At 39.7% G+C, this 20,243-nt stretch overlaps 2 protein-coding genes across 3 annotated transcripts in view; both read right to left on the bottom strand.

Annotated features, from left to right (window-relative positions):
• Positions 1–4,293: 4,293 nt before the first annotated feature.
• lrrc28 (leucine rich repeat containing 28) lies at positions 4,294–13,411 on the bottom strand. Of its 2 annotated transcripts, none has more exons than XM_030766002.1 (10): positions 13,355–13,411; positions 12,144–12,374; positions 11,988–12,028; positions 11,407–11,444; positions 11,172–11,309; positions 10,298–10,504; positions 8,913–9,015; positions 8,548–8,723; positions 7,919–8,078; positions 4,294–5,842 (listed from the first exon to the last, which is right to left on the bottom strand). In XM_030766002.1, the coding sequence occupies exons 2-10, from the start codon at positions 12,309–12,311 to the stop codon at positions 5,773–5,775; spliced, it is 1,101 nt and encodes a 366-aa protein (XP_030621862.1). In that variant the 5' UTR covers positions 12,312–12,374; positions 13,355–13,411; the 3' UTR covers positions 4,294–5,772. The 2 variants fall into 2 exon arrangements, with proteins under 2 accessions (XP_030621862.1, XP_030621861.1); XM_030766001.1 differs by lacking the exon at positions 13,355–13,411 and adding an exon at positions 12,862–12,887.
• A 5,639-nt stretch (positions 13,412–19,050) lies between these two features.
• igf1rb (insulin-like growth factor 1b receptor) overlaps positions 19,051–20,243 on the bottom strand; it is a 43,399-nt gene continuing 42,206 nt past the window's right edge. The window contains exons 21-22 of the mRNA XM_030766875.1: positions 19,305–19,546; positions 19,051–19,196 (exon numbers count right to left, since the gene is read on the bottom strand). Of these exons, the coding sequence (XP_030622735.1) occupies positions 19,051–19,196; positions 19,305–19,546 (388 nt within the window). The remainder of the gene's footprint in view (positions 19,197–19,304; positions 19,547–20,243) is intronic.

The raw sequence follows: 20,243 nt of genomic DNA, 5'->3' as shown, positions 1-20,243 counted from the left end.
AATGGTTACTGATCTATATTTCATATGTGGGAAATGTTCGGTAATTATTGCATATAGTGTTAAAATTTGATACTGAAAGAGGCATTGACGTAAAGCCCCTCAGGGCTTTATAAGATAATATTTGACTTTTTGCAACAGAAAGTATGGCGAACATGAGCAAGACCAAACATCTTTTCAAATATGCTAATGTATTTCACAAAACATTTACAAATATTATACTGAAGTTGTGTGATCAAAACAAACATCTCAAACAAAGTTTATAGCTGGATTACATTTTAAATGGTAAATTTCCACTGAGAATCTAAATTAGTCAAAGCCTAAGGTTGCTCCTTATCTGAAAACCAGCCCTCTAAGTTGTGTGGAGGTAAAATGCAGAAACTTACTTACTAAGCAATGAGTGTGCTCTTCCTCCACCTCTTTAACTTTGTAGGAGGAATAGTTAACCTCCCTCTCCTTCTTCTCTTGAGAGAGAGAGAGAGAGAGAGAGAGAGAGAGAGGGAGGGAGAAAATGAGGACATGACATTGGTCTTTGTAATCTTCAACAGAGCACACTACAACATGATTCACTTTAAACAATCACATTTGGCATGAGACTCACCAAAATACGGATAGAGAATAAAAATCAGATCTGAGATCTGTTGTGCTTGACCCGCTAATTACATATCAAACCCCTCCAGGGGTAACAGTCATTTATGATATCAAATCCCATAAGGTGACGCTAAGCAGATGACCTAATGGCATTACCTTGTGGTGCTTTCATCAGAATGACTCTGTTCATTCATATGATATTTCACTGGCAACACTGTTAAGTATGCATAAGATATGGCCACATATTGTGCAACATTTGGAAGCTGGAGAATGGCAGCAGTTTTACTTCTAATATGATTTAACTGACAAGAAAATTGGACATGACAAAAAATAGCTTTTCAGTAGAGATCTAGACAGAGTAAACACTATTCCACAACATGTAATGTATGAGGGTGGATACTGCCACAGACCTGTTAATGTTTTTATTCATCCCAGGCCCAGAAATAGTCTATCATTAAGAGGTTAGAGAGGATGGGAACCAGTAGGTTGTGGATCACACTGAAGGACTGCACTCACCAATATACTCCTAAACCAGATTTAGCATGGATTACAAAGTTACTGTGAATGTCAAATGAAAAAACCCCCCCCCAAAAAACACCACAATATGCGTATTTCTTAGCTATGGTCTTTTGTGCCAAATTGATATTGATCTTGTGGGGACATGCATGCAAATCTGTAAATCTCACGACAGCACCAACCAGGACATCAGTGGAGGATTGAATTGTGCATATAAAATATATTTATTGACATGGATTTCTATGGTTTGTTACACTGGTAGAAATTCTAGAGAGGCATATTTGGTGGACTGATGGCAGTACTCCAGCCTTACTTTGATATCCTCTGTCCTCCTTAGACAGTAGTGCGGTTGAGTAAGATCATCCATACAAATTAGAGATCGAGAAACAAAGGTACTGATGTATTTTAGAGCGTGCCAAATGCTCTTATAGCAACATGATTGCCCCCTTTTGCCTCAACACACAGCATTGAGACTATATGAGACTATATAAGCTTTATAAATGGATATATCAGAACATGTATGGACTCATTCATCTCAATTCAGAGAACCATAACATAAAAATGCACTTTCAGCATTCAGTGTGGCATTTCACAGACACGTGAGGAGACACCTGCAATGACTCTTACAACTTGTCAGTTTTAAATGTCTATAAACTGTAAATCAACGGAAGCCATCGAAGTAAAACACGACTCATGAATTCGAAGTATCTTACGGTCCCATAGGAGCTTGTGCAAAAGGATTACTGAATACCGCATCACAGCAGATCATAAAAAATTCAAATCATTTGCGAAATTTCGACCAAATACGATAAAATGACCCCAGCATACGCTGTCTGACACATAATATTTGAAGAAACTGAGTAACACCGGTCCAGCTAATAACGTGTTCCTCTGGACATGAGGCTTATGTTCAAAATCTTTTAATGATAGCAATTTGATTGGCAGCCTGACAGAACTACTGAGCATTGACCTTAAATAATATGGATCACACAACAACGCGTTTCACGTACCGTAGACTACTGCCAAGGAGGAGCGCTTTGGTTACTTAACGAAATTAATTAAGGCCTTCTTGGCAGTGTAGAATAAAACGTTAAAATCATATACCAAATAGATTTTGCTACAGCCTATCTACGCTCCAGGTTTTAGATTTCGCAGTTTTTTTTCCAAATGTGAATGACTGAAAAGCACTTAAACATTAACAAAACATATTAAATATTTGAGTCTAATCAAAATCGTCAGTAACAACAGAATAAGTTATGTGCAGTATATTCATATATGAATCTATTTTATCTATGAGCAAAGATAGACATGCTAATTCATTTTATTTTTACAGTACTGAGAAACGCATCCAGCTCTTACATTACTTTCCTTTCAACCACTTACCCTCTTCCGTCAGATACTCAACGGAGCTAATTTGTAGAGATATCTCCAGTTCAGTTCATTCGGCGCCAAATGGACATAATCCTCGATCATTTCTGTTTAGAAGTAATGCCTGCTTCGTCTCAGTAAACTCGAAACCCTGGCATCCTATTGTCAGGGCTCCTCCCTCGCATTATGATTACCCGGAGCCTCAGCAGGACAGGGAAATCAGTACTGCAACCACGTGTGCGAAACAACACGAGTGCTGGAAGAAAACTACCTCAGTTTTTTTTAAACAGTTTATGAGAGAATCTTGTTCAAATTTAGATACGCGGTATGCTGACTGTACTCGGACTCACCCTCCTACTACTCAGCCCATGCCATTATCTAAGATGAACGACTATTTCATGGGCAGCTCTGTTGTAAAAGCAGGAAAAAAAATACTCTTTTGCTCTCGTGGTCTGCCGCTCTTCATATACCATCTGATACCTTGATCTTTTCCTACCGCTCTCCCTTCTTCTGGAATACTCTATCTACAGAAATTAGGGTAGCAAACTCTCTTCATAACTTTAAAACCAAACTAAAGACTTCTTAATTTTCTCAGACTTATGGATAATATAATTTTGATTCGACTCTGTTATGGACATGCCAAACCCTTTGAAATTATAAACAGTGATATTGGGTTCTAAATAAACTTGTATGATTATTATTATTATTATTATGTATGATCGCTGTGGCTAAGTGGTTCGCACTGTTGCCTCACTGTTGGCCAGGATTCGAATCCCAGCTGTCCCAGGTCCTGTCTGTGTGGGGTCTGCATGTTCTCCTCGTGTTTGCGTGGGATTTCTCCGGGTGCTCCGGTTTCCTCCCACCACAAAGACATGCATGCTAGGATTAGTACTCCTGCAAGTGACCTTGACCAAGGCACTGGCAATTACAACTGGAGTTGGTCCCCGGATGGTGGCGGCGGCTGCCCACTGCTCCTAGCTCATAGTGTGTGTGTGTGCGCTCACTGGTGTTAGGATGGATTAAATGCAGAGGCTGCATTTCACTTCTTCTTCTCTTAAATGGAGAATGAGTAAGCACTGCTGGGAAAATTCAAAGGGAAGAACTGGGGAGTACCGTTATAGCAAAATATTTGGATTTCTGTCCTATGTGGCTGACCTTATACAAAGGTAATAGACGGTACTCTTAACTTGATGTGACACACACAAAAGTGTCGTCACATTTCTTTGTGTAGTGTTTATTTCATTTATTTGCTGTTCATTCTGTAGTGCGTGTTAGTTGCACGAGGGACAGACACAGACTAACCGTGTCCTCGGGCAGAAAAGGAGAACGCTTGAGAGAGTGAGTAGCATCCTCTCCCTCTGCTCACTTTTCCCACGTTTTAACAGGTTTTAGTATCTGTAACAGCCCTCCCCTTCAGGACCTGTTACATTGGGTGTTTCCCATAGTCGAACTAGGAATTATTCATTCATTCATTCATTCATTATCTAAACCGCTTATCCTGATTAGGGTCGCGGGGGTGCTGGAGCCTATCCCAGCGCACATAGGGCGAAAGGCGGGGAAACACCCTGGACAGGTCGCCAGTCCATCGCAGGAACTAGGAATTAGTTTCCCAAAAATGATGGATTTCATAAAGAACAACTTTCCGAATGATATACAGGGTGTCTGTCTTATTTAAAGAGATCCAGTTACTCAGAAAATTGTAAACAGGCTGAAATCACCTAACATCTGCGACAGATGTCAATGTCAGAGGACCATGTACCTATGTACATTCACAAATGAAATCACAAACAGCAGATTCTTTTCAAGATTGTTATTGCCAGTGACATTCATTCAAATAAAATTACACTTTCATAAATTAGCTTTAACTAAAGAACCAAATAAGAATAATGTACAAAGTTCAGTGGTATGAAGGAATGATCACTGTCACTATGCAATTTAAATATGCAGAACTTTGCACAAGAATCATTACCTTCCTTCATGTGCAAAAAAACATTACACAGTACTTAGGTAATGTTAGTGATAAATGTTAGGGGTTATGAAAAATATTCCCCCCGAAAATATTCAAACAACATTATATCTGAAATGAATCACTGTCATGGTGTATATCTTTTCAACAGCAACCTCTTGCTGCCTTCAGATTCAAGATTTGTGAGACATAATGGGATTTGGAGAATACCTACAACAAGACTCACATAAAACAAATCAAACCTGTGATTACATTTTCTCATTGCAAAGTCTTTAACAGCTTGATATTATAAGACACACAGAGATGGCCTGACATTAAAGATCTATGACTTGCTCTTATTGTTGTGTTCTAACGCTGCACAGACAATACGTCTGTCCGTGAATCATGAAACGCACTCAGAACACAAAACACAACTGAGTTAGTAAAGGAACAACACAAACTAGATATACACTATAATATCTGAATACTGGTCATTAGAGCATTACAATTTGCTACTGGACATTACAAGCATGGAGTGTTTAAGTCTTAGTGGACCAAAAGACAAACACAGACACTTTAAAAGAGACATGGGGAGACCAATTTGAGCCTGCAACTAACAAATATTGCTTCTGACATTCAAGGTTTCAAAAACTGCTACAGAAAAACATCTTATTTTGTTGTGCATACTGTGACCTTAACATCTGTGTGATGAATGACTGACAAACATTCAGTAAAGCACTGAAATTAAAATAAAATAAATAATTAGCACAATTTGCACAAAATCTGTGTTGCTATTTGACCTCACTACATTCCTAAAGGATGATGACCTTGGGATTTTTATGAGCAGGAACGGGCATATGTTTCAAAATATGAAAACAAGGCTTTCAAACATCTTATAAACGGCCTCGAAGTACAAAATTACTACGAAATTTTGAAAATACCCTTCACTGAGATGACACACTCTGCAGGTACAGTCCAGAGATGAACAATTCAAGAGGTGGGGAGTTCTGAAATACTGAAAAGGAGTTCCCGCCGGAACGGTTTCGATAAGTTCTTAACATTCTTTTTTTCTTTCCTTTTACACGTCCAAAAAGTAATTAGAGAGATCAAATATTGATTGCTGCTAATCTTGATGATGCATCATGACACAAAGAGATAAGGAGAAGCACGATATCCAGCGCCCATCTCTGCCGTTTCCACTGTGGTGCTGTCCTCTCTTGCTGCTAGTAGGCTGCATCCTGATTTCCATTGGAGAATCAGGGGACAGGTGATGTAGCTGGTTAGAATGTTTCTCTGGCTCGTCGACGAGAGCACCACGTGAGGGGTGGGAAGGGAGATGCTCCCGGCTCCGAAGGTCAGCCCTGCAGGTCAAACATCCGCACACAGTGGCTGGAGCAGCAGTATGCCACAAAACTCACAGTCGTTCTGGTCGAGAGAAATGAGAGACAGACATGCCATGAGGGCAAAGATAAGTGAAAAAGATCCATCATTTAATAAAAGCATGAAAAAGATTTAAGGAGAGGTAAAAAGTATGAGTTTGTGATAAACAAAAAAACATGTCTAAGCGCAAGCAGGGTATTTTTCCAGACTATATGAACTTAATAGCAGATGTTAAATAAATATAATGAAGACTTTTGTTCTTAAGCCACATGCCATATGGATTGTTCCATACCAACTCACCTAGGCCTTCCGGCTCACGCCATGGATTTTCTTGAAAAAAGTCATGTGAGAACTTTTGTTTAATTCATTGCAAAATCCTATAGCTCTACTCCGAATACCTTTTTAGTTATGAATTTTTGAAGTTTGGCCCTCAAAGCTAAATTTCATCATTTTTGCGATTCTTTGTAAACTGGATTGGGTTGAACTTTGTACTGAACATCCACAAAACCTCGAAAGATAATTTGCAACATGTATTCATGTACATAGCTGTTGCTGAATGTCAGTAATCAAATCTAAAAAACGCATTACCAAAACGAAGAATCTCTCATTTTCAAAAATTAATATCTCCACTAGTTTTCACTTTCTTGCAACCAGTGTAGTATGTAGTATTAATATAGTTCTATCACATCTAGAAGTTATTTGGTCCTGCATAAAAAAATATTGCCCCTTCATCATTTAACTATTTTTTGAAAATAGCTAATTTTTTGTACTTTTCACTGGCTGTAATATTACATTCAGTGGTTTTATTTTATAGGTAGATATTTTTACTATGCTGACTTCAAGGTTTTCTATCTCTGTGTGATATCTATTGAACATGTTTTTCATTGGGTTCAGGCTTACAAAGAATCGCAAAAATGATGAAATTTAGGTCCGAGGGCCAGACTTAAAAAATTCATAATTGAAAAAATAGTTGGAGTAGAGCTATAGGATTTTGCAAGGTCCCATGAATTTAACAGACGTTTTCACATGAATTTCTTTCAAGGAAGTCCATGACATGAGCTGGAGGGCCCAGGTGAGTTGGTATGGAACAACCCACATACATCAGGAATGTAAAATATGTGGGGAGGGGCCAAACCGATGAGATTGTACAGTCCTATTTTCACAGCCTAAAGCTCAGTGCCCCTGACTGACAGCACATGATTTGCAGAAGAGACACACACAGATCAAGCACCACACAGCTGATGACCTGTGTAGAGCAACATGTCTGACATGCTCGACCTGTCCAGAGTCTTGTGTTTTTGTATGTGAGCTGACAGATTGAGGTTTCCAATTAGATTGATGTGTTTTCTGTGGCAGATTGCCAAAGGAAAAGGAATATGAGAAAGGAATGAACTGTGATTTTTTTTTTTTACAATACCACGAATCACCACTACAGTGTGACATGGTGTAGAGACTCTCAGCGTGGAGCCACACGCAGGAGAGCAAATGGAGCTCACTTCCTTCTCAATTAGCATTCAGGTTGCTAATATCTGGGACCAGCGTCATAGCAGGAATTAGATCAACCATGTCAGCTACTGCTGCGCTTCCTTTACATCATACTCCCTCAAAAACACGGAGAGACGGAGTGTGGAGAGAAGGAGAGAGAGAGAGAGAGAGAGAGAGAGAGAGAGAGAGAGAGAGAGAGAGAGAGAGAGAGAGAAAGAACTGCTGTGACAAGACCAAGCTGCAGCTGGATGCTCAGGATGAGCTGCAATTACCAGAACGATTAGATCTCTTAATGTGTCTCAAGTACCTTAGAGCAACCAATAACTGGGCTCATTGGATTATGCCATATGAAAACAGCAGTGTCCTGTTACAAATGGAATCTGACAGGCAGCATAACAAGCAGATCAGCAGGCAGCTGCCTCATCATTTTTAGAAGTGAACAAGGTGAAAAATGAGATAAGCAGGGACTAGCTGAGGCTATGCGTGTATGAGAGTGAGTGAGTGAGTGAGTGAGTGAGTGAGTGAGTGGGTGAGTGGGTGAGTGGGTGAGTGAGTGAGTGAGTGAGTGCGTGAGTGCGTGAGCGAGTTCATGTGTAAGTGTGTGTTTTTGGATCTGGTGAGGTCACTGGTACCTACCTCCTGTGGACACCTGCTAGCGCAGTCTCTCTCAGGGGGAAGAGTTTGGGATAGACAATGGTGAACATGGGTTGACTACAGCGATGACAGTGGCCAAGCGGACACTGCAGCAGGTCTAGTAAGCTCTTGGGCAACAGTATAGGTGGAAAAAACTTTAGATCTGCAGACAGAAAAGAATGTAAACATATGAATATAGACAACATTATGTTTGCAGTTTTGACCTTGATGAAAAAAGGAGAACACTTAAGTGCACTGAGACTGATCTGATAAAGGTGTTTGCAAGAGTGTATTGTATAGCTTGAGGGCAGTGATGTACTGGGAGTAATGAAAATGTGCATCCTTTGCTGAATCTACATCAGAGATAAACAGAGATATAATACTTGATATTTCACTACAACAGAATAATTCACTCCTTCTATAATTATGCTTGGGGATAGCTTATCTCAAATTTGTCTCTCTGGTGTTTATTTAAAACACCAAAACATAAGAACTTCACTGGATGTAAACCTTCAATGAGTATTCCAATCAACAGAACAATCTTGTCCAACTGAGTGACAGTACCTTCACATTAAAATGTAGTGTGTGTATTTGTTCTGAGCAGTATGACTTAACGCAGTAATAAGACTCACCCCTGTGGGGACGGTTGTAGGTACGATGCAGGGCTCTCATGGCCAGCTCTTCCAGGGGCACCACGCGCTCTGCCTCCGTCCCAATGGACTTGACCTCGGCTGGCAAGGGCACAGACACCTCTCCCAGGGCCAGGGACAGTAAATTCACATCACGCACCTGAGCTGCCAGTCCACACCTGTACACAAAGAGACCAGCACACGTCACACTGAGGAGCCTCAAAAGATACTGGCATGTACAGAGATGTAAAAATACACTCTGTATGATACATCAGTGTGAGTATGCACTCAAAGATACTGCAAGCTGGGTCGAAGCTGATAGGTTAAACGGTATAAGACCACACTGCAGAGAGAAGAGGGCGGCTTACCCACTGCAGCCGATGACTTTGTTGTAAAGATAAGATGGAAGGCCCTTAAGGTGGACATTGTTGTCGACGAAAACAAACTGCAGCTCCCTGGAACGCCCAAGATCTGACAGACACAAACCTTGTATCAGTCTTCTTACCTGACATTACACAGGCTCCTAGACTGCTAGTCCTCATACGTTCATTACACTTATCCTAAACTTGAATAGTGCCTAACGACAACTATCAATACATTTGATGTGAGTGAACGGTGCCTTTGTTGACCTTTATCTCCACAGGGATATAACACACTCCACAACAACATCCTCACGGCATGTTTCTCAACCCTGTAGTCCTGAAATTTAAAATCCTTGGCCAGGGAGGTTTACACTAGAAATCATGCAAAACAAAATCCCATATGCAGAATATGTGAGACTGGGAACGTATTTTGTCCTTGAGGTAAACTTGAACAGATGCTATCGCGTCTGTTTGGAGATAAATCAGCTTTGAAGCTGAGCATGACTGAAGGGGGAGTTTGCGAGAGAAAGGTGTGGATCGCTAGGAGCATTACCGGCGTTAGCACTCTGGGCTGGTTATCACCCAGCAGGAGCAGGGACGCCCCGTGCCCCGGGGCCCTTGCTGTTCTTCACAGTAAGTGCTCTGTTCCCTACACCTGCAGTTCCAAGCTGTACACAAGCACATGACAAAGGCAGTTAGCCCAACTGAAAACTGTTTTCCCAGTATGGGCACCCAGCATGGCAGCCCTAACATCCAGGAGCAAATCCATCAGCCGGGCACCAAGCGAAGAGATACTGTCTGCAATTACAGCTATCATGTCAGGAGAGGAATCTGCAGGATCTTAATTATAGTCATTTAAGGCTTGGGTACTACGCATGGCTGAACAAGCATTTTAGCGTAGGCATCCGCGCTCTAGAAATAGCTGAATTTGTGTGTATTTTTGTTCAGAGATTCAGTAGGACTTCTATGTAGCTGCAGCTCACATTTGGCCAGACACAATGTGCCAGACAGTGCCACCCATACAGCAAGTGCTTGACAGAGATGAATAAATCATCAGCATAAAGCCAAACACACTCTTAGCTTCACCACTCCCTGTGTGGTGAACCACTACATTCAGTTACAAATATAGCTGGTTAACATTTCTTTTACTCATACAGTAAAATGTTTTGATATTTAGATATGTGCTGGGTGTATCCACTGGTATGAAAGTGGCCTGTATTCTGAAAAGCTCTTAAGTATGATGAATAGCTCTACTACTGAACTGCTTCATCTCATAACAGTCTTTGTACCCATATATTTACAACTGTGCCCGCATGAATGAAACGTGATTGATTCTCTTGTAGCATTCGATATGGACCGGTATGAGTGCGTATGCATACATTGCGACTCACCCAGGGGCAGTGATGCCAGGCAGTTGGCGGCCATAGAGAGCTCATTGAGGTTGCTAAGCTGGCAGAGCTGTCGTGGAAGGCAGCGCAGGTTGTTGCGGTCGGCAGTCAGGCACTGCAGTGACAGGCACTGGTGTAGTCTCTCTGGTAAAGCCATGAGCAGGTTCATCGACACGTCCAGAGTTTCTAAGTCTTTCAGATCACCAATTTCTGCACGGCAAGGGAAAATGCAGAAAAATCTGAAGTGAGACGATTAAAAGGCCCTTGCAGTAACTCTCACTGAGAGCCTGAGGCACTCACTCTCAGAGGACTTTGTGTGTGTGCAGAAATGCTCACCCTGCAGCACTTCATTAGCTGAGCTAATGAGGAACAATGTTTAAGGCCTGGGACCTGTTTGTGAGTGACTCAAAGGTGACACCAGATTTCAAAACAAAGAGGAATGTAGTGGAAAACAACAGGCGCACAGAATTGAGCTTGACATCATAAACTAATCTCAAATTTGAAAGTAAAAGTAGTAGTAGTATTTGGTATCAGGCTTCATTTTAACTGCTGCTAACTTAGAAAAGCAGACTGTGAATCAGGTCTCCATCTGAAGGGCCTTACTGTGGTCCTGCATCAATCTCAGCCAAGGACACATGGACCTGATAAACCCCTCTGCTAGGCAGCAGTTACAGCACAAACAAAGAAATATAATCTCTTAATCTCTGGCCAGAATAAGAGACGAATCATATAAATAAATATTCTTAATTGCTTTCATCTCTCACCTCACCACAGAATCAATCAGCTACTATGAACAATATATTTTACATCAGTACTGACAGCTGACAGCAGAGAGAGTGACCAGCTAGACACCTTAAATGTACAACAACATACATACCTTGTGGAAGAAATTTGAGCTGATTGTTGGCCAGTCTCAGATGTCGTAAAGAACGCAGTTTACCAATCTCTGGACAGATGACTTGCAATGCATTGTCACTGAGATCAAGGGACTGTAACTTAGCAAGATTACCGATAGCTGTAGGCAAATTACACAGTCAATTATTCAGCCAAAAGTATTGTATTGTTATGTTGAAAGAATAAACAAATTAATGAAAATCTATAAAACAGATTACCTTCTGGAATAATGGCAATATTGTTTGAGTGCAGATACCTTAAAAAAATTGTAACTGTGTTGGTAGTGACACATAAAACATTTGATCATATTAATATCATTGTGTCAACACATGACTGTACTATCTGAAAGAACAGCATCCAGCAGTCTTTTCTAAGACAATTATGATACCTGGCTCAGGTTTTCAAGCCCTGTTTCTATGTCATAAGTGACATCTGCTGGACATGTGGAAGATTACAGCTTTCTTTAAGCAAAAGAGGGCAGACTAGAAGACAATCATAACCATTTCTCTTGCCTGTCAATCATAGTTAAGTTATCGTTATGTGTGCTGTTTGTGCAATTTTTATTTCTATCTGGCTGCTCCCTCTTTTATTCTTTTCTTTTTTGACTGATAATTCTGCAAGTGTGGTTTTTGGATGGTGTCTTGCTCTTTCACCCAACAAAGGCCAGAAAAAAAGATGACAGATTTTTGTACTAAGCTTTAAAAGTATATCAACAAACTCATGTAGCTGCATTCTTCTTACAGGAACATTTTTAGCATGGCACATCAAAACGAGGCAGAGATGAAATTTAAATACTTACAGCTCAATCAGATTGGGTAGCTTCTGCGCTAAATTATCAGGCTGAACGAGAAAAAAGATGATTATGCCTTTGAGACATATGAAAAGACATTTCCAGACGAACATCATATTTGATAAACACAATCTGCATACATTCTGAGTTACCAGTATGTCTTACCAAGGTAGTGAGGGAGTTTCTCTTCATGTAAAGTCTCTCTAAGAACTGTAAGCCCTCATCCTTCAGCAGCTCCACAGGAAAGATATTGAGGTTCCTGTAGTTCAGGAACAGATTTTTGTGTCGTTCCTGTTTCGCCATAAATATGGTCTCATGGAGTTCAGAGGCCATTACGATGGGGGAGCTTCTTAGGAAAGGGTTCTTTCCCTCACTCCAAGAAGCTTTTGTCAGTCCCTGCGAGAAATATGGGCAAAGTATTTTGTATAACATATTTTTACAGCTATTAAACTCGTCAACCTATCAAATACTTTAGGAAACGACCCGTCATGGTGGGAGTCCAGCCAGGCAGGCCTACTTATACTGACTTAGTACAGTCCTGAATAATACAGTGTTGCATGTAACGGAACATTCTCACGGATTCGTAAGGTAAATGAATAGTTTCTGATAAATCTTCTAGTAACTCTTCTCGGGAGCTGGTGCATGGCAAATGAATGACATGCCAGCTTAGCGAACGTCCTGTTCATATTTCAACGACAAGTACACTGACCAGTTTTTGATAATCCTATATAAGGTAAATATATACAGAATGAATGCAACAAAAAAGACATTACCCAAATATTGGTTAACACAAACTTAGCCGACTATTCGTGTTAATGGTAGTTAGCCTTTGACAGCTACGTTTTAGATATTATTGTCGCGTTTCATTAGTAATGTTACCTACAGTTAGCATTGCCTACGGTGTCCGCACCAACAATTACTTAACGCTACCACGAAAATGAACAGTAACCTTTTACGTGGTTCATTATTACCTAACTTCACGAAGTTAGGAAACACAGCTTAGCTTAGTATTATATAACAGTGCCAATTCAAAGTAAAAATAAAAATTGGAGATAAAACCACTTCCTTGTCAAGATGACTGACAAATTTGGCATTTAATTAAATTAACTAATTTAAATTTCACACGTCGTTAGGAAAGATATCGATGACTAGTTTGCAGTACACTACATTACAAAGCTAACAGTAGCTTTGTTCTTCTGGGCTAGTTAGCTGTCCTAGCTACTTGCTGGACTCACGTTAGCAAGCTGACTGCACAGACTGCTTATGCACACTGAACAGCTAGTATACCAACTGTCACACGGAAAAATATAGACAGATATAATCATATCATTAAACATTATTATATGTGCAATGGGGTACATTATGTGTAAACTTACATCACAATTATATATATACTTTCCCAACACTGATACAGTGAAGCTCCAGGAGGCAGCGTTGAATCAGGAGTTTGTTTGTTTTTTGACAGTAACCTCTTACGTCATCTGGGAAAGTTATACAGACATACTGGTTATTGTAGTTTTCTTGCAACAAATGTACTCAGCGCATAGGGAACTACATCAGCTCTTCTCGTCTTCTTATCATTCTAATGTGCGTGGGCACTGATATTGTAAATAATTATGGACAGGCCTCCGAAACTATATATGCTCTCTTTCTCGCCTTGAAAATGAAATTAATTTAATTAAATATCGATTGCAGGAGTTCTTAAAGTGAGGTCTTCTAATGTTACGTTCATTCGTTTATGTAATTGGAATTTTAAAAAAAGAAGGGGGGGGGGGGGGTGTCTTCATCTTTGTGACTGTAGAGGCCTTGCTCACTGAAAAACTGACCTGTATTTTCAGACTTGTCAGATGTCCCTTTTGTCATTATCCGATTACATTTAGAACAGTTTAGGCCTGAAAGTAACGTATTTTGGTATTTTCTATCTGTCGTAATACAGTTGTAATGCACCTTAAATTAAGAGTGCGGCGGTAGCTTCAAGCTTTGATATTCAAATATTGCATGTTTTCTCCTAGGCATTTTTTATTGACTGCGTGCCCGAGGAAATTTTCTTGTTTTGATAACCTAAACGACAGTACTTTCAGTAAGTAAAATAAAATTATTAAACACAAGATATTTCACATATAAACAATGTATGGGCATTGGGATCATGAAACTGATGCCTTCCATTCTGCTGTAAAGGAAACCTCTTGAACAAAAGAACAAACAAAAAGACTATTTGAGGCATTACAATGTAAGTAATTAACTACTTTAAATGTTAATTTTGCGATGATGGACCTTTTACTTGACAACTAGCAATCAACAGGACAAATTATTTTGTGGTTGTCCTGCTGTGAGTCAACAAAGTCAACAGAGAGACAAAAACTGCTGCTCACACTGCAACCAACTCAGAGCTTTATAACCAGCCAATTTATAACTTTATAAATGTAAACAGCAAAATATATAAAATACATTACAGGATCATAATGCAAAACACAAGCACAAAACTGATGATCTGGATTTATTATTATTTTTCAGCAAGTACCACAAAAAAGGAGGAGAAAAAGAAAAAAAAAATCTAGCAATGTGCCACAATAAACAAAATCTCCATTTCGTGTTCTCAGAGCACATTTGTTGTACAAAGTGAAAAAATGTTAACGAGTGCCCATTTTTACTCGGCCAGGCTTGAATCAAACTTGGACCACAAACCTTTTTCTAACATTCCCCAATGTTTATATGAACACATGGGTTTTAGCATTTCAAATTTTTGAATAGGTTAAACAAATGTTGAACAGGTTAAACAATCTATCACACTTACTCCCCATCACAACAGCTCATTTATAATCCAATACTTTATTCTAACAAAATCAGAAAGGACATGTTGTAAATGTTTTTTTTTTCTTTCTTACATGGAATAAAATGCACTGGACATTTTGATATATAGATTTAGATTTAGCCATTATTTCCTATCAACACCGCCACACCTCTCACCAATCTCATGTACTCGTAGAGCACACTGTAACGTTCAGACTTAAGAAATGCATCACAATATGATAAGAAGCAGCAATATTATCAGCAGCAGAGCAGAGAGGGTTGTAGGTCAGTCAACATCTGTCCCCAGACCCCCTAAGACCTTCAGCCCTGAGAAAATCTAGCCCATAGTTAATGGATCTGTATGAGGGAAGGACCCATCACTCGGAATGGTATTGCAGAGTAGAAAGAAAAGAGAGAAAGAGAGAAGAAAGAGAGAGTATACGTGTGTGTGTTATATTATCATAACTAAAGCAACAGAAATGAGTGGAAAAACAGCTGTCTGTGGCAGTAGTTCTTGTAACAGAGACGTAAGGAGAGGCATGGCTGGAGAAGTGTTGATGAGCATAGCACTATACGATGGAATAAGCATTTTGTTTATTAGGTCTGCTTGCAAAAAGGCAATAAAATACAGGCTACTGGCAATGACCTTCCACATACCGCTACTTTTAAGCGCTGGTACCACGTCAGCCGACAGCTAGCTCGATTCAAGGATGCTGCTTTGTTCATCCATTCCTCCAACAACAGCTCTGCTTTAGATTTACCATCCTGAAACAAGTCTTAATATTCACTTCACTCTCCAGTTATATAAGTCAAGCTCTGGTCTATCATGCTCAGTGCCTCGATAAGGAAGGAAGGGGAAAGCTGCTATTTAAAACAACAGAACCTTCCAGAACACCAGTTTCAACCAAACCCTATCTATTTTAACTTGGGGCTGAATGATTTGGGGGGGGGGGGGGACTGGAAAATGTGTCAACTACAGTAAACCCATCTAATCTTCACACAACCCTCCAGTTGAGCAATGATCATTCCATTTATGTCAACAGTGTTTAGTTTTGTCCTTTTGTTTTTCTTTCTTTTTTTTTTTTTTTTTTGTTCAACCCAAAGGCAAAAAAGTGATCCACTGATCTTCACCCAACACTCTACACATATGAAAACAGGACTGGATTCTGTGAGGACTCGGGCATGGGCACTGATTTGAAGGGCTGGTTTGTTTTATACTGATATAGATACAACGTTTAAATTAAAAAAAAAAAAAAAAAAGTTAGCAAAATAGTAATAGCCAGAGGTATGACAGGAAAGATAAATATGTCATATAGACTGCAATGAAAATAGAGAAAAATGCAGCAAAATATTTTACCCCTGCTACAATTAAGCCTTAATATACCCTAGTTTGGACTTTTCATGTTTACAAGATAAAAGATGCATAAATTCAAAGAAAATATTTAACTAATTAACGAGGCCTGCACTTTCACGTTTAAATATTATATCCCCAATTAATAAATAAACAATTTCAAGGCGACATCCAATAGGAGAGCAAGACAGCAGCCAGTTCACTCAAATGTCTACAACTGAATGACTCCTCCACTACATGGTTGTGGTTTGTAGCGTTTGAGGTTTACCCCATTTAAGAGAACAGTAATATTGTCCTTTCATGGAAAAAAAAAAAAAAAGTCAGATGAACGTTCTTTATATACAGGTACACATATATTCAAAAAAAAAAAAGAAAAAAAGAGTGAGGTAGATTAATGCTTGAAGGAAAAAACAAACAAACAAACAAATAAAAAAAAAAAAAAAAACAGAGTCCCCAAGTCATGAAAAAATATAAAAATATCTCAAATGTAACATGAAGTCAAGGGGATTTATACAGTGATTTAAACATATCACAAAGAAGAAACAAAATAAATAATGAGAATGAAAAATATTTAGTTGGGCAAATAAGTGACCATTATTACTTAAAAAAAAAAAATAATAAAAAAAAAATAATAATAATAACTGGCACGCTTAGTCTAACCTATCAGTTTATAATTTTTCATTTTATGCAAGAGACCATTTTTAATGCACATTTCCTGTCTCCTGTGTTCTGCAGAGATATGCTGACTCACACCTTCAGACTGTGACACTGGCTAAATCTGCTGTGATAGAGGAGGGGATAAACCATGCACTGACGCTGTCTCACGGTGGCAGTCTCTATCACTGGGGAGGCAAGGTGACACAACCGTCAAAACAAGCAATAGGTTGCAAAATACTTAGTCCTCTACTTGGTTAACAAGAAATGGCTTTAAATGCAAGACCAAAAAACACAACTGAGTGAAGGGGGGGAAAAAAAGTGGAACCGGTGGAAGACAATCATGAGAGACTGAAAGAGAAAAAAAAAAAAACAGCTAAACTTTAACCTGAGATTTAGCTGTGTCTCCATCAGATGCAAGACCCAGCACTAAACTACTGATAAACAACATATGGTGTCACCCAGAACGGGACACAAAATATACAAAGTCAATCCATAGCAATTTTGATAAAGAACAAAAGTAATGGTTTCCATTCTAATTTTAGATTAAAAAAAAAAACTATCAAAATATTGAAGGCATTAGACAATAATACGTGGCAGAAATCTTGTTTTTTATGGGCAAAAAGAAATCAATTAGTTTCATTTGTATTGTAAGCATAAGAATACAGACTGTAGTGGAACTGGGAGAGTATTAAACCTGAAGGATCTCCTCATATACACAAATATATTACAACCACTAAAGAGAATGAGAATAAAATAGCAGCTTCTTTCAGTACAGATGTACATACGGACATCTGAACCATGTAAAAGGTACAAAATTGACACACAGAATAATGATGTGTAAGCTCTGTGTTATATGACTGAAAGCTCGATCTATACGTGTCTGAATTGTATGGCGCAGAAATATGACAGGTTTACAAAAATACTGACTACACACAATACCTCACATACTAAATCCAGAAACCTTTCAGACTGAGTGCTTGTGTTTGCCCTCCTGATGCATACCTTCTGATTAATATGTGACTTTTGTTTTCATTGCATTTGTTTGTTTTTCTTCTTCGTGACGCTCTGTTATTTTTGCCTGGTGTGAGAGTATTCCTTTCTTTCTGGATGCAGTGTACCTAATGGAAGTAGACTGTATTTTGCCAGACTAATGCATAAGCCAGATGTCTGGCCAAAAACAGAGTGATAAATGTTATACCTCTTTGTTGATCATAATCAGGAACTAAAAGAATTGGGAAAAAATATGTACATTAAAGTAAAACAACAACAACAACAACAAAAAAATGGAGTGTCATATTTGAGTTTGCGTCCATACTCATTGAAAACCACAAAATGGAGAGACAGACTGACAGAGAAAGAGAGACAGAAAGACAGAACGAAAGAGAGAAGAGAAAGACAAGAGAGAGAGAGAGAGAGAGAGAGAGAGAGAGAGAGAGAGAGAGAGAGAGAGAGAGAGAGAGAGAAAAATACAATTTGGCAGGTTTGTGATTATACCCTCCCCTTCTTTGTAGCCACAGAGTCGCTCCTATGGGTCCCAGGCCCCACATCCATCGAAATCTCTAAGTAAGCATTGAGGCTCGCGCCCCCGTCCCTCCTCACACCGCTCCATGTCTAGAACCAGCTGGAGGACACCACACAGCCCTCTCACACTCTCTTAACAGTTACACACTGTACACACACACAGATGTTTGTCTTTGGAAAGACTATGGGAACAAAGACGTCACCATCTTTAAGTGCTTCTTTGTTGGATTTTGCTGAAAGATATGCTAGCGTCTGTAACATATAATGCCACCTTACCATTTCATATTCTGACAGACCTCTACTTCCTTTTCCCTGTTTGGAAATTTATAAAAGTAACAAAAACAGTATAAAACAGTTGGGCTATTCGTAGGGGGGGGGGGGGGGGGGGGACAAGGTCCCCAGAAAATCCTCATTTCAGTCAGTAAACCAATCTTCATACCTCTGATGCAACAACAGGTGGTGGTTTATTGTCTCGTCAACTGACATGAGACAAAATATCCAAAAAAGAAAAAAAAAAGAAAAAAAAAGAAACGAAACCATGTCCGTTGAGGTATGACAAAATATTGACTGCCTTTACTCATATTTTCAACGGTTTGTCTCCCCTACATTTTATTAATTTTGTTTTTTTTTATTTTCATTTCTCTTGGAGAACATAACAAAGACTGACACCCATGATCAGAAGGATAAGTCTTGTGTCTGGGATTTCCCAGTCTGAAGAGAGGCTCCTTGTGACAGAGGATGGATGGCTGTGCATCAGCAGGCGGAGGACTGGGGTAAGGGCAAGGCACGCTCGTTCTTTCGCGCCCCGTTCATGTGTGCATAGGGCTGCTTCTCCTCAAATGGGCTGCGGAGGACTACCATGGGCCCGTTAGCCGCCGCGGATCCCGAGTGCTTGTCCGTAGCCAGCCCTGAGGAGCAGGGCGAGGAGGGGGGCGAGGGCGCTGACGAGGGCGTGGGTCTGGAGGGCGTGGCGGCACTCGGGGCGGGGGTGCCCGGTTGTGGTGAGGGGGCCTGCAGGGATGAGCTTAGGGGTTGAAGACTGGAAGCTGGATCCAGTGGAACATTCTCCATGTTCCCCACGTTCTCCATGTCTAGTTCCTCTGTGTCCGGAGGCTTGTTCTCCTCGCTGTAGAAGAAGCTGACCTCCTTAAAAGAAGGTTCCAGTTCATCTTTTATGCTGCTGATGATCTCCAGAAACGAGGGTCGCATCTTTGGATTGTACTGCCAACACATCCGCATCAGCTCAAACCTACTCAGAAAAAAACACAAAAATACTGATAAATGAAATATTCTTCAATACTAAGAGAGGACATATTAAATTAAAATTCAATTCCATTTTTAAAATTCTGTCTTCAATAATGTGCAACATAACAGTGACAGCATGTTAAAATTCAACTACACACTCTGAACAACAGGTGGCACTGCAATGCATTTCTCAAACAATCCATGTCTGCTGGAGTAATCACAGCCTTTGCGACCTGACAGAAAACTCACCATGAAAGAAAATTACTCAGCCATCACACCTTAATGTAAAAATACTAATCCTGATGAAATGTTGGCATGACAGCTCTACAAAAGTATAGATACTACATCACCTGCGAATTCTGTCAATTTCACCTGCGTTCTGAAACTCAAAGACTAACAAAAGTAAAACGAGAGACAGAAATGCACACACGCACACAGAAGTTATGTTAAAAAGCATTCCAGTTCACCACCTTTAATTATGCACAAACAAGCTAAGAATACCAGAGGAGTCTGAACATTCTGAAATAAAGACGTCTGTACTCATTCTGCCAGCTTCACTGGCTGAAAATTCCTTACAGCTGCACATGCTCTTACAAACTGCACTACACACATTATACAACACTGCACATGACAAAGCACTGTTTAAAATACCAGACAGATATGTCGCTGAATATGTAACAACATATGTGCCTGAGTTTACC

This window comes from Chanos chanos, chromosome 2 (assembly GCF_902362185.1).
Source record: "Chanos chanos chromosome 2, fChaCha1.1, whole genome shotgun sequence".
Taxonomy (NCBI): Eukaryota; Metazoa; Chordata; class Actinopteri; order Gonorynchiformes; family Chanidae; genus Chanos; species Chanos chanos.
Note: the sequence above shows the minus strand (reverse complement) of the source record. Positions and strands in the feature narration are given on the sequence as shown.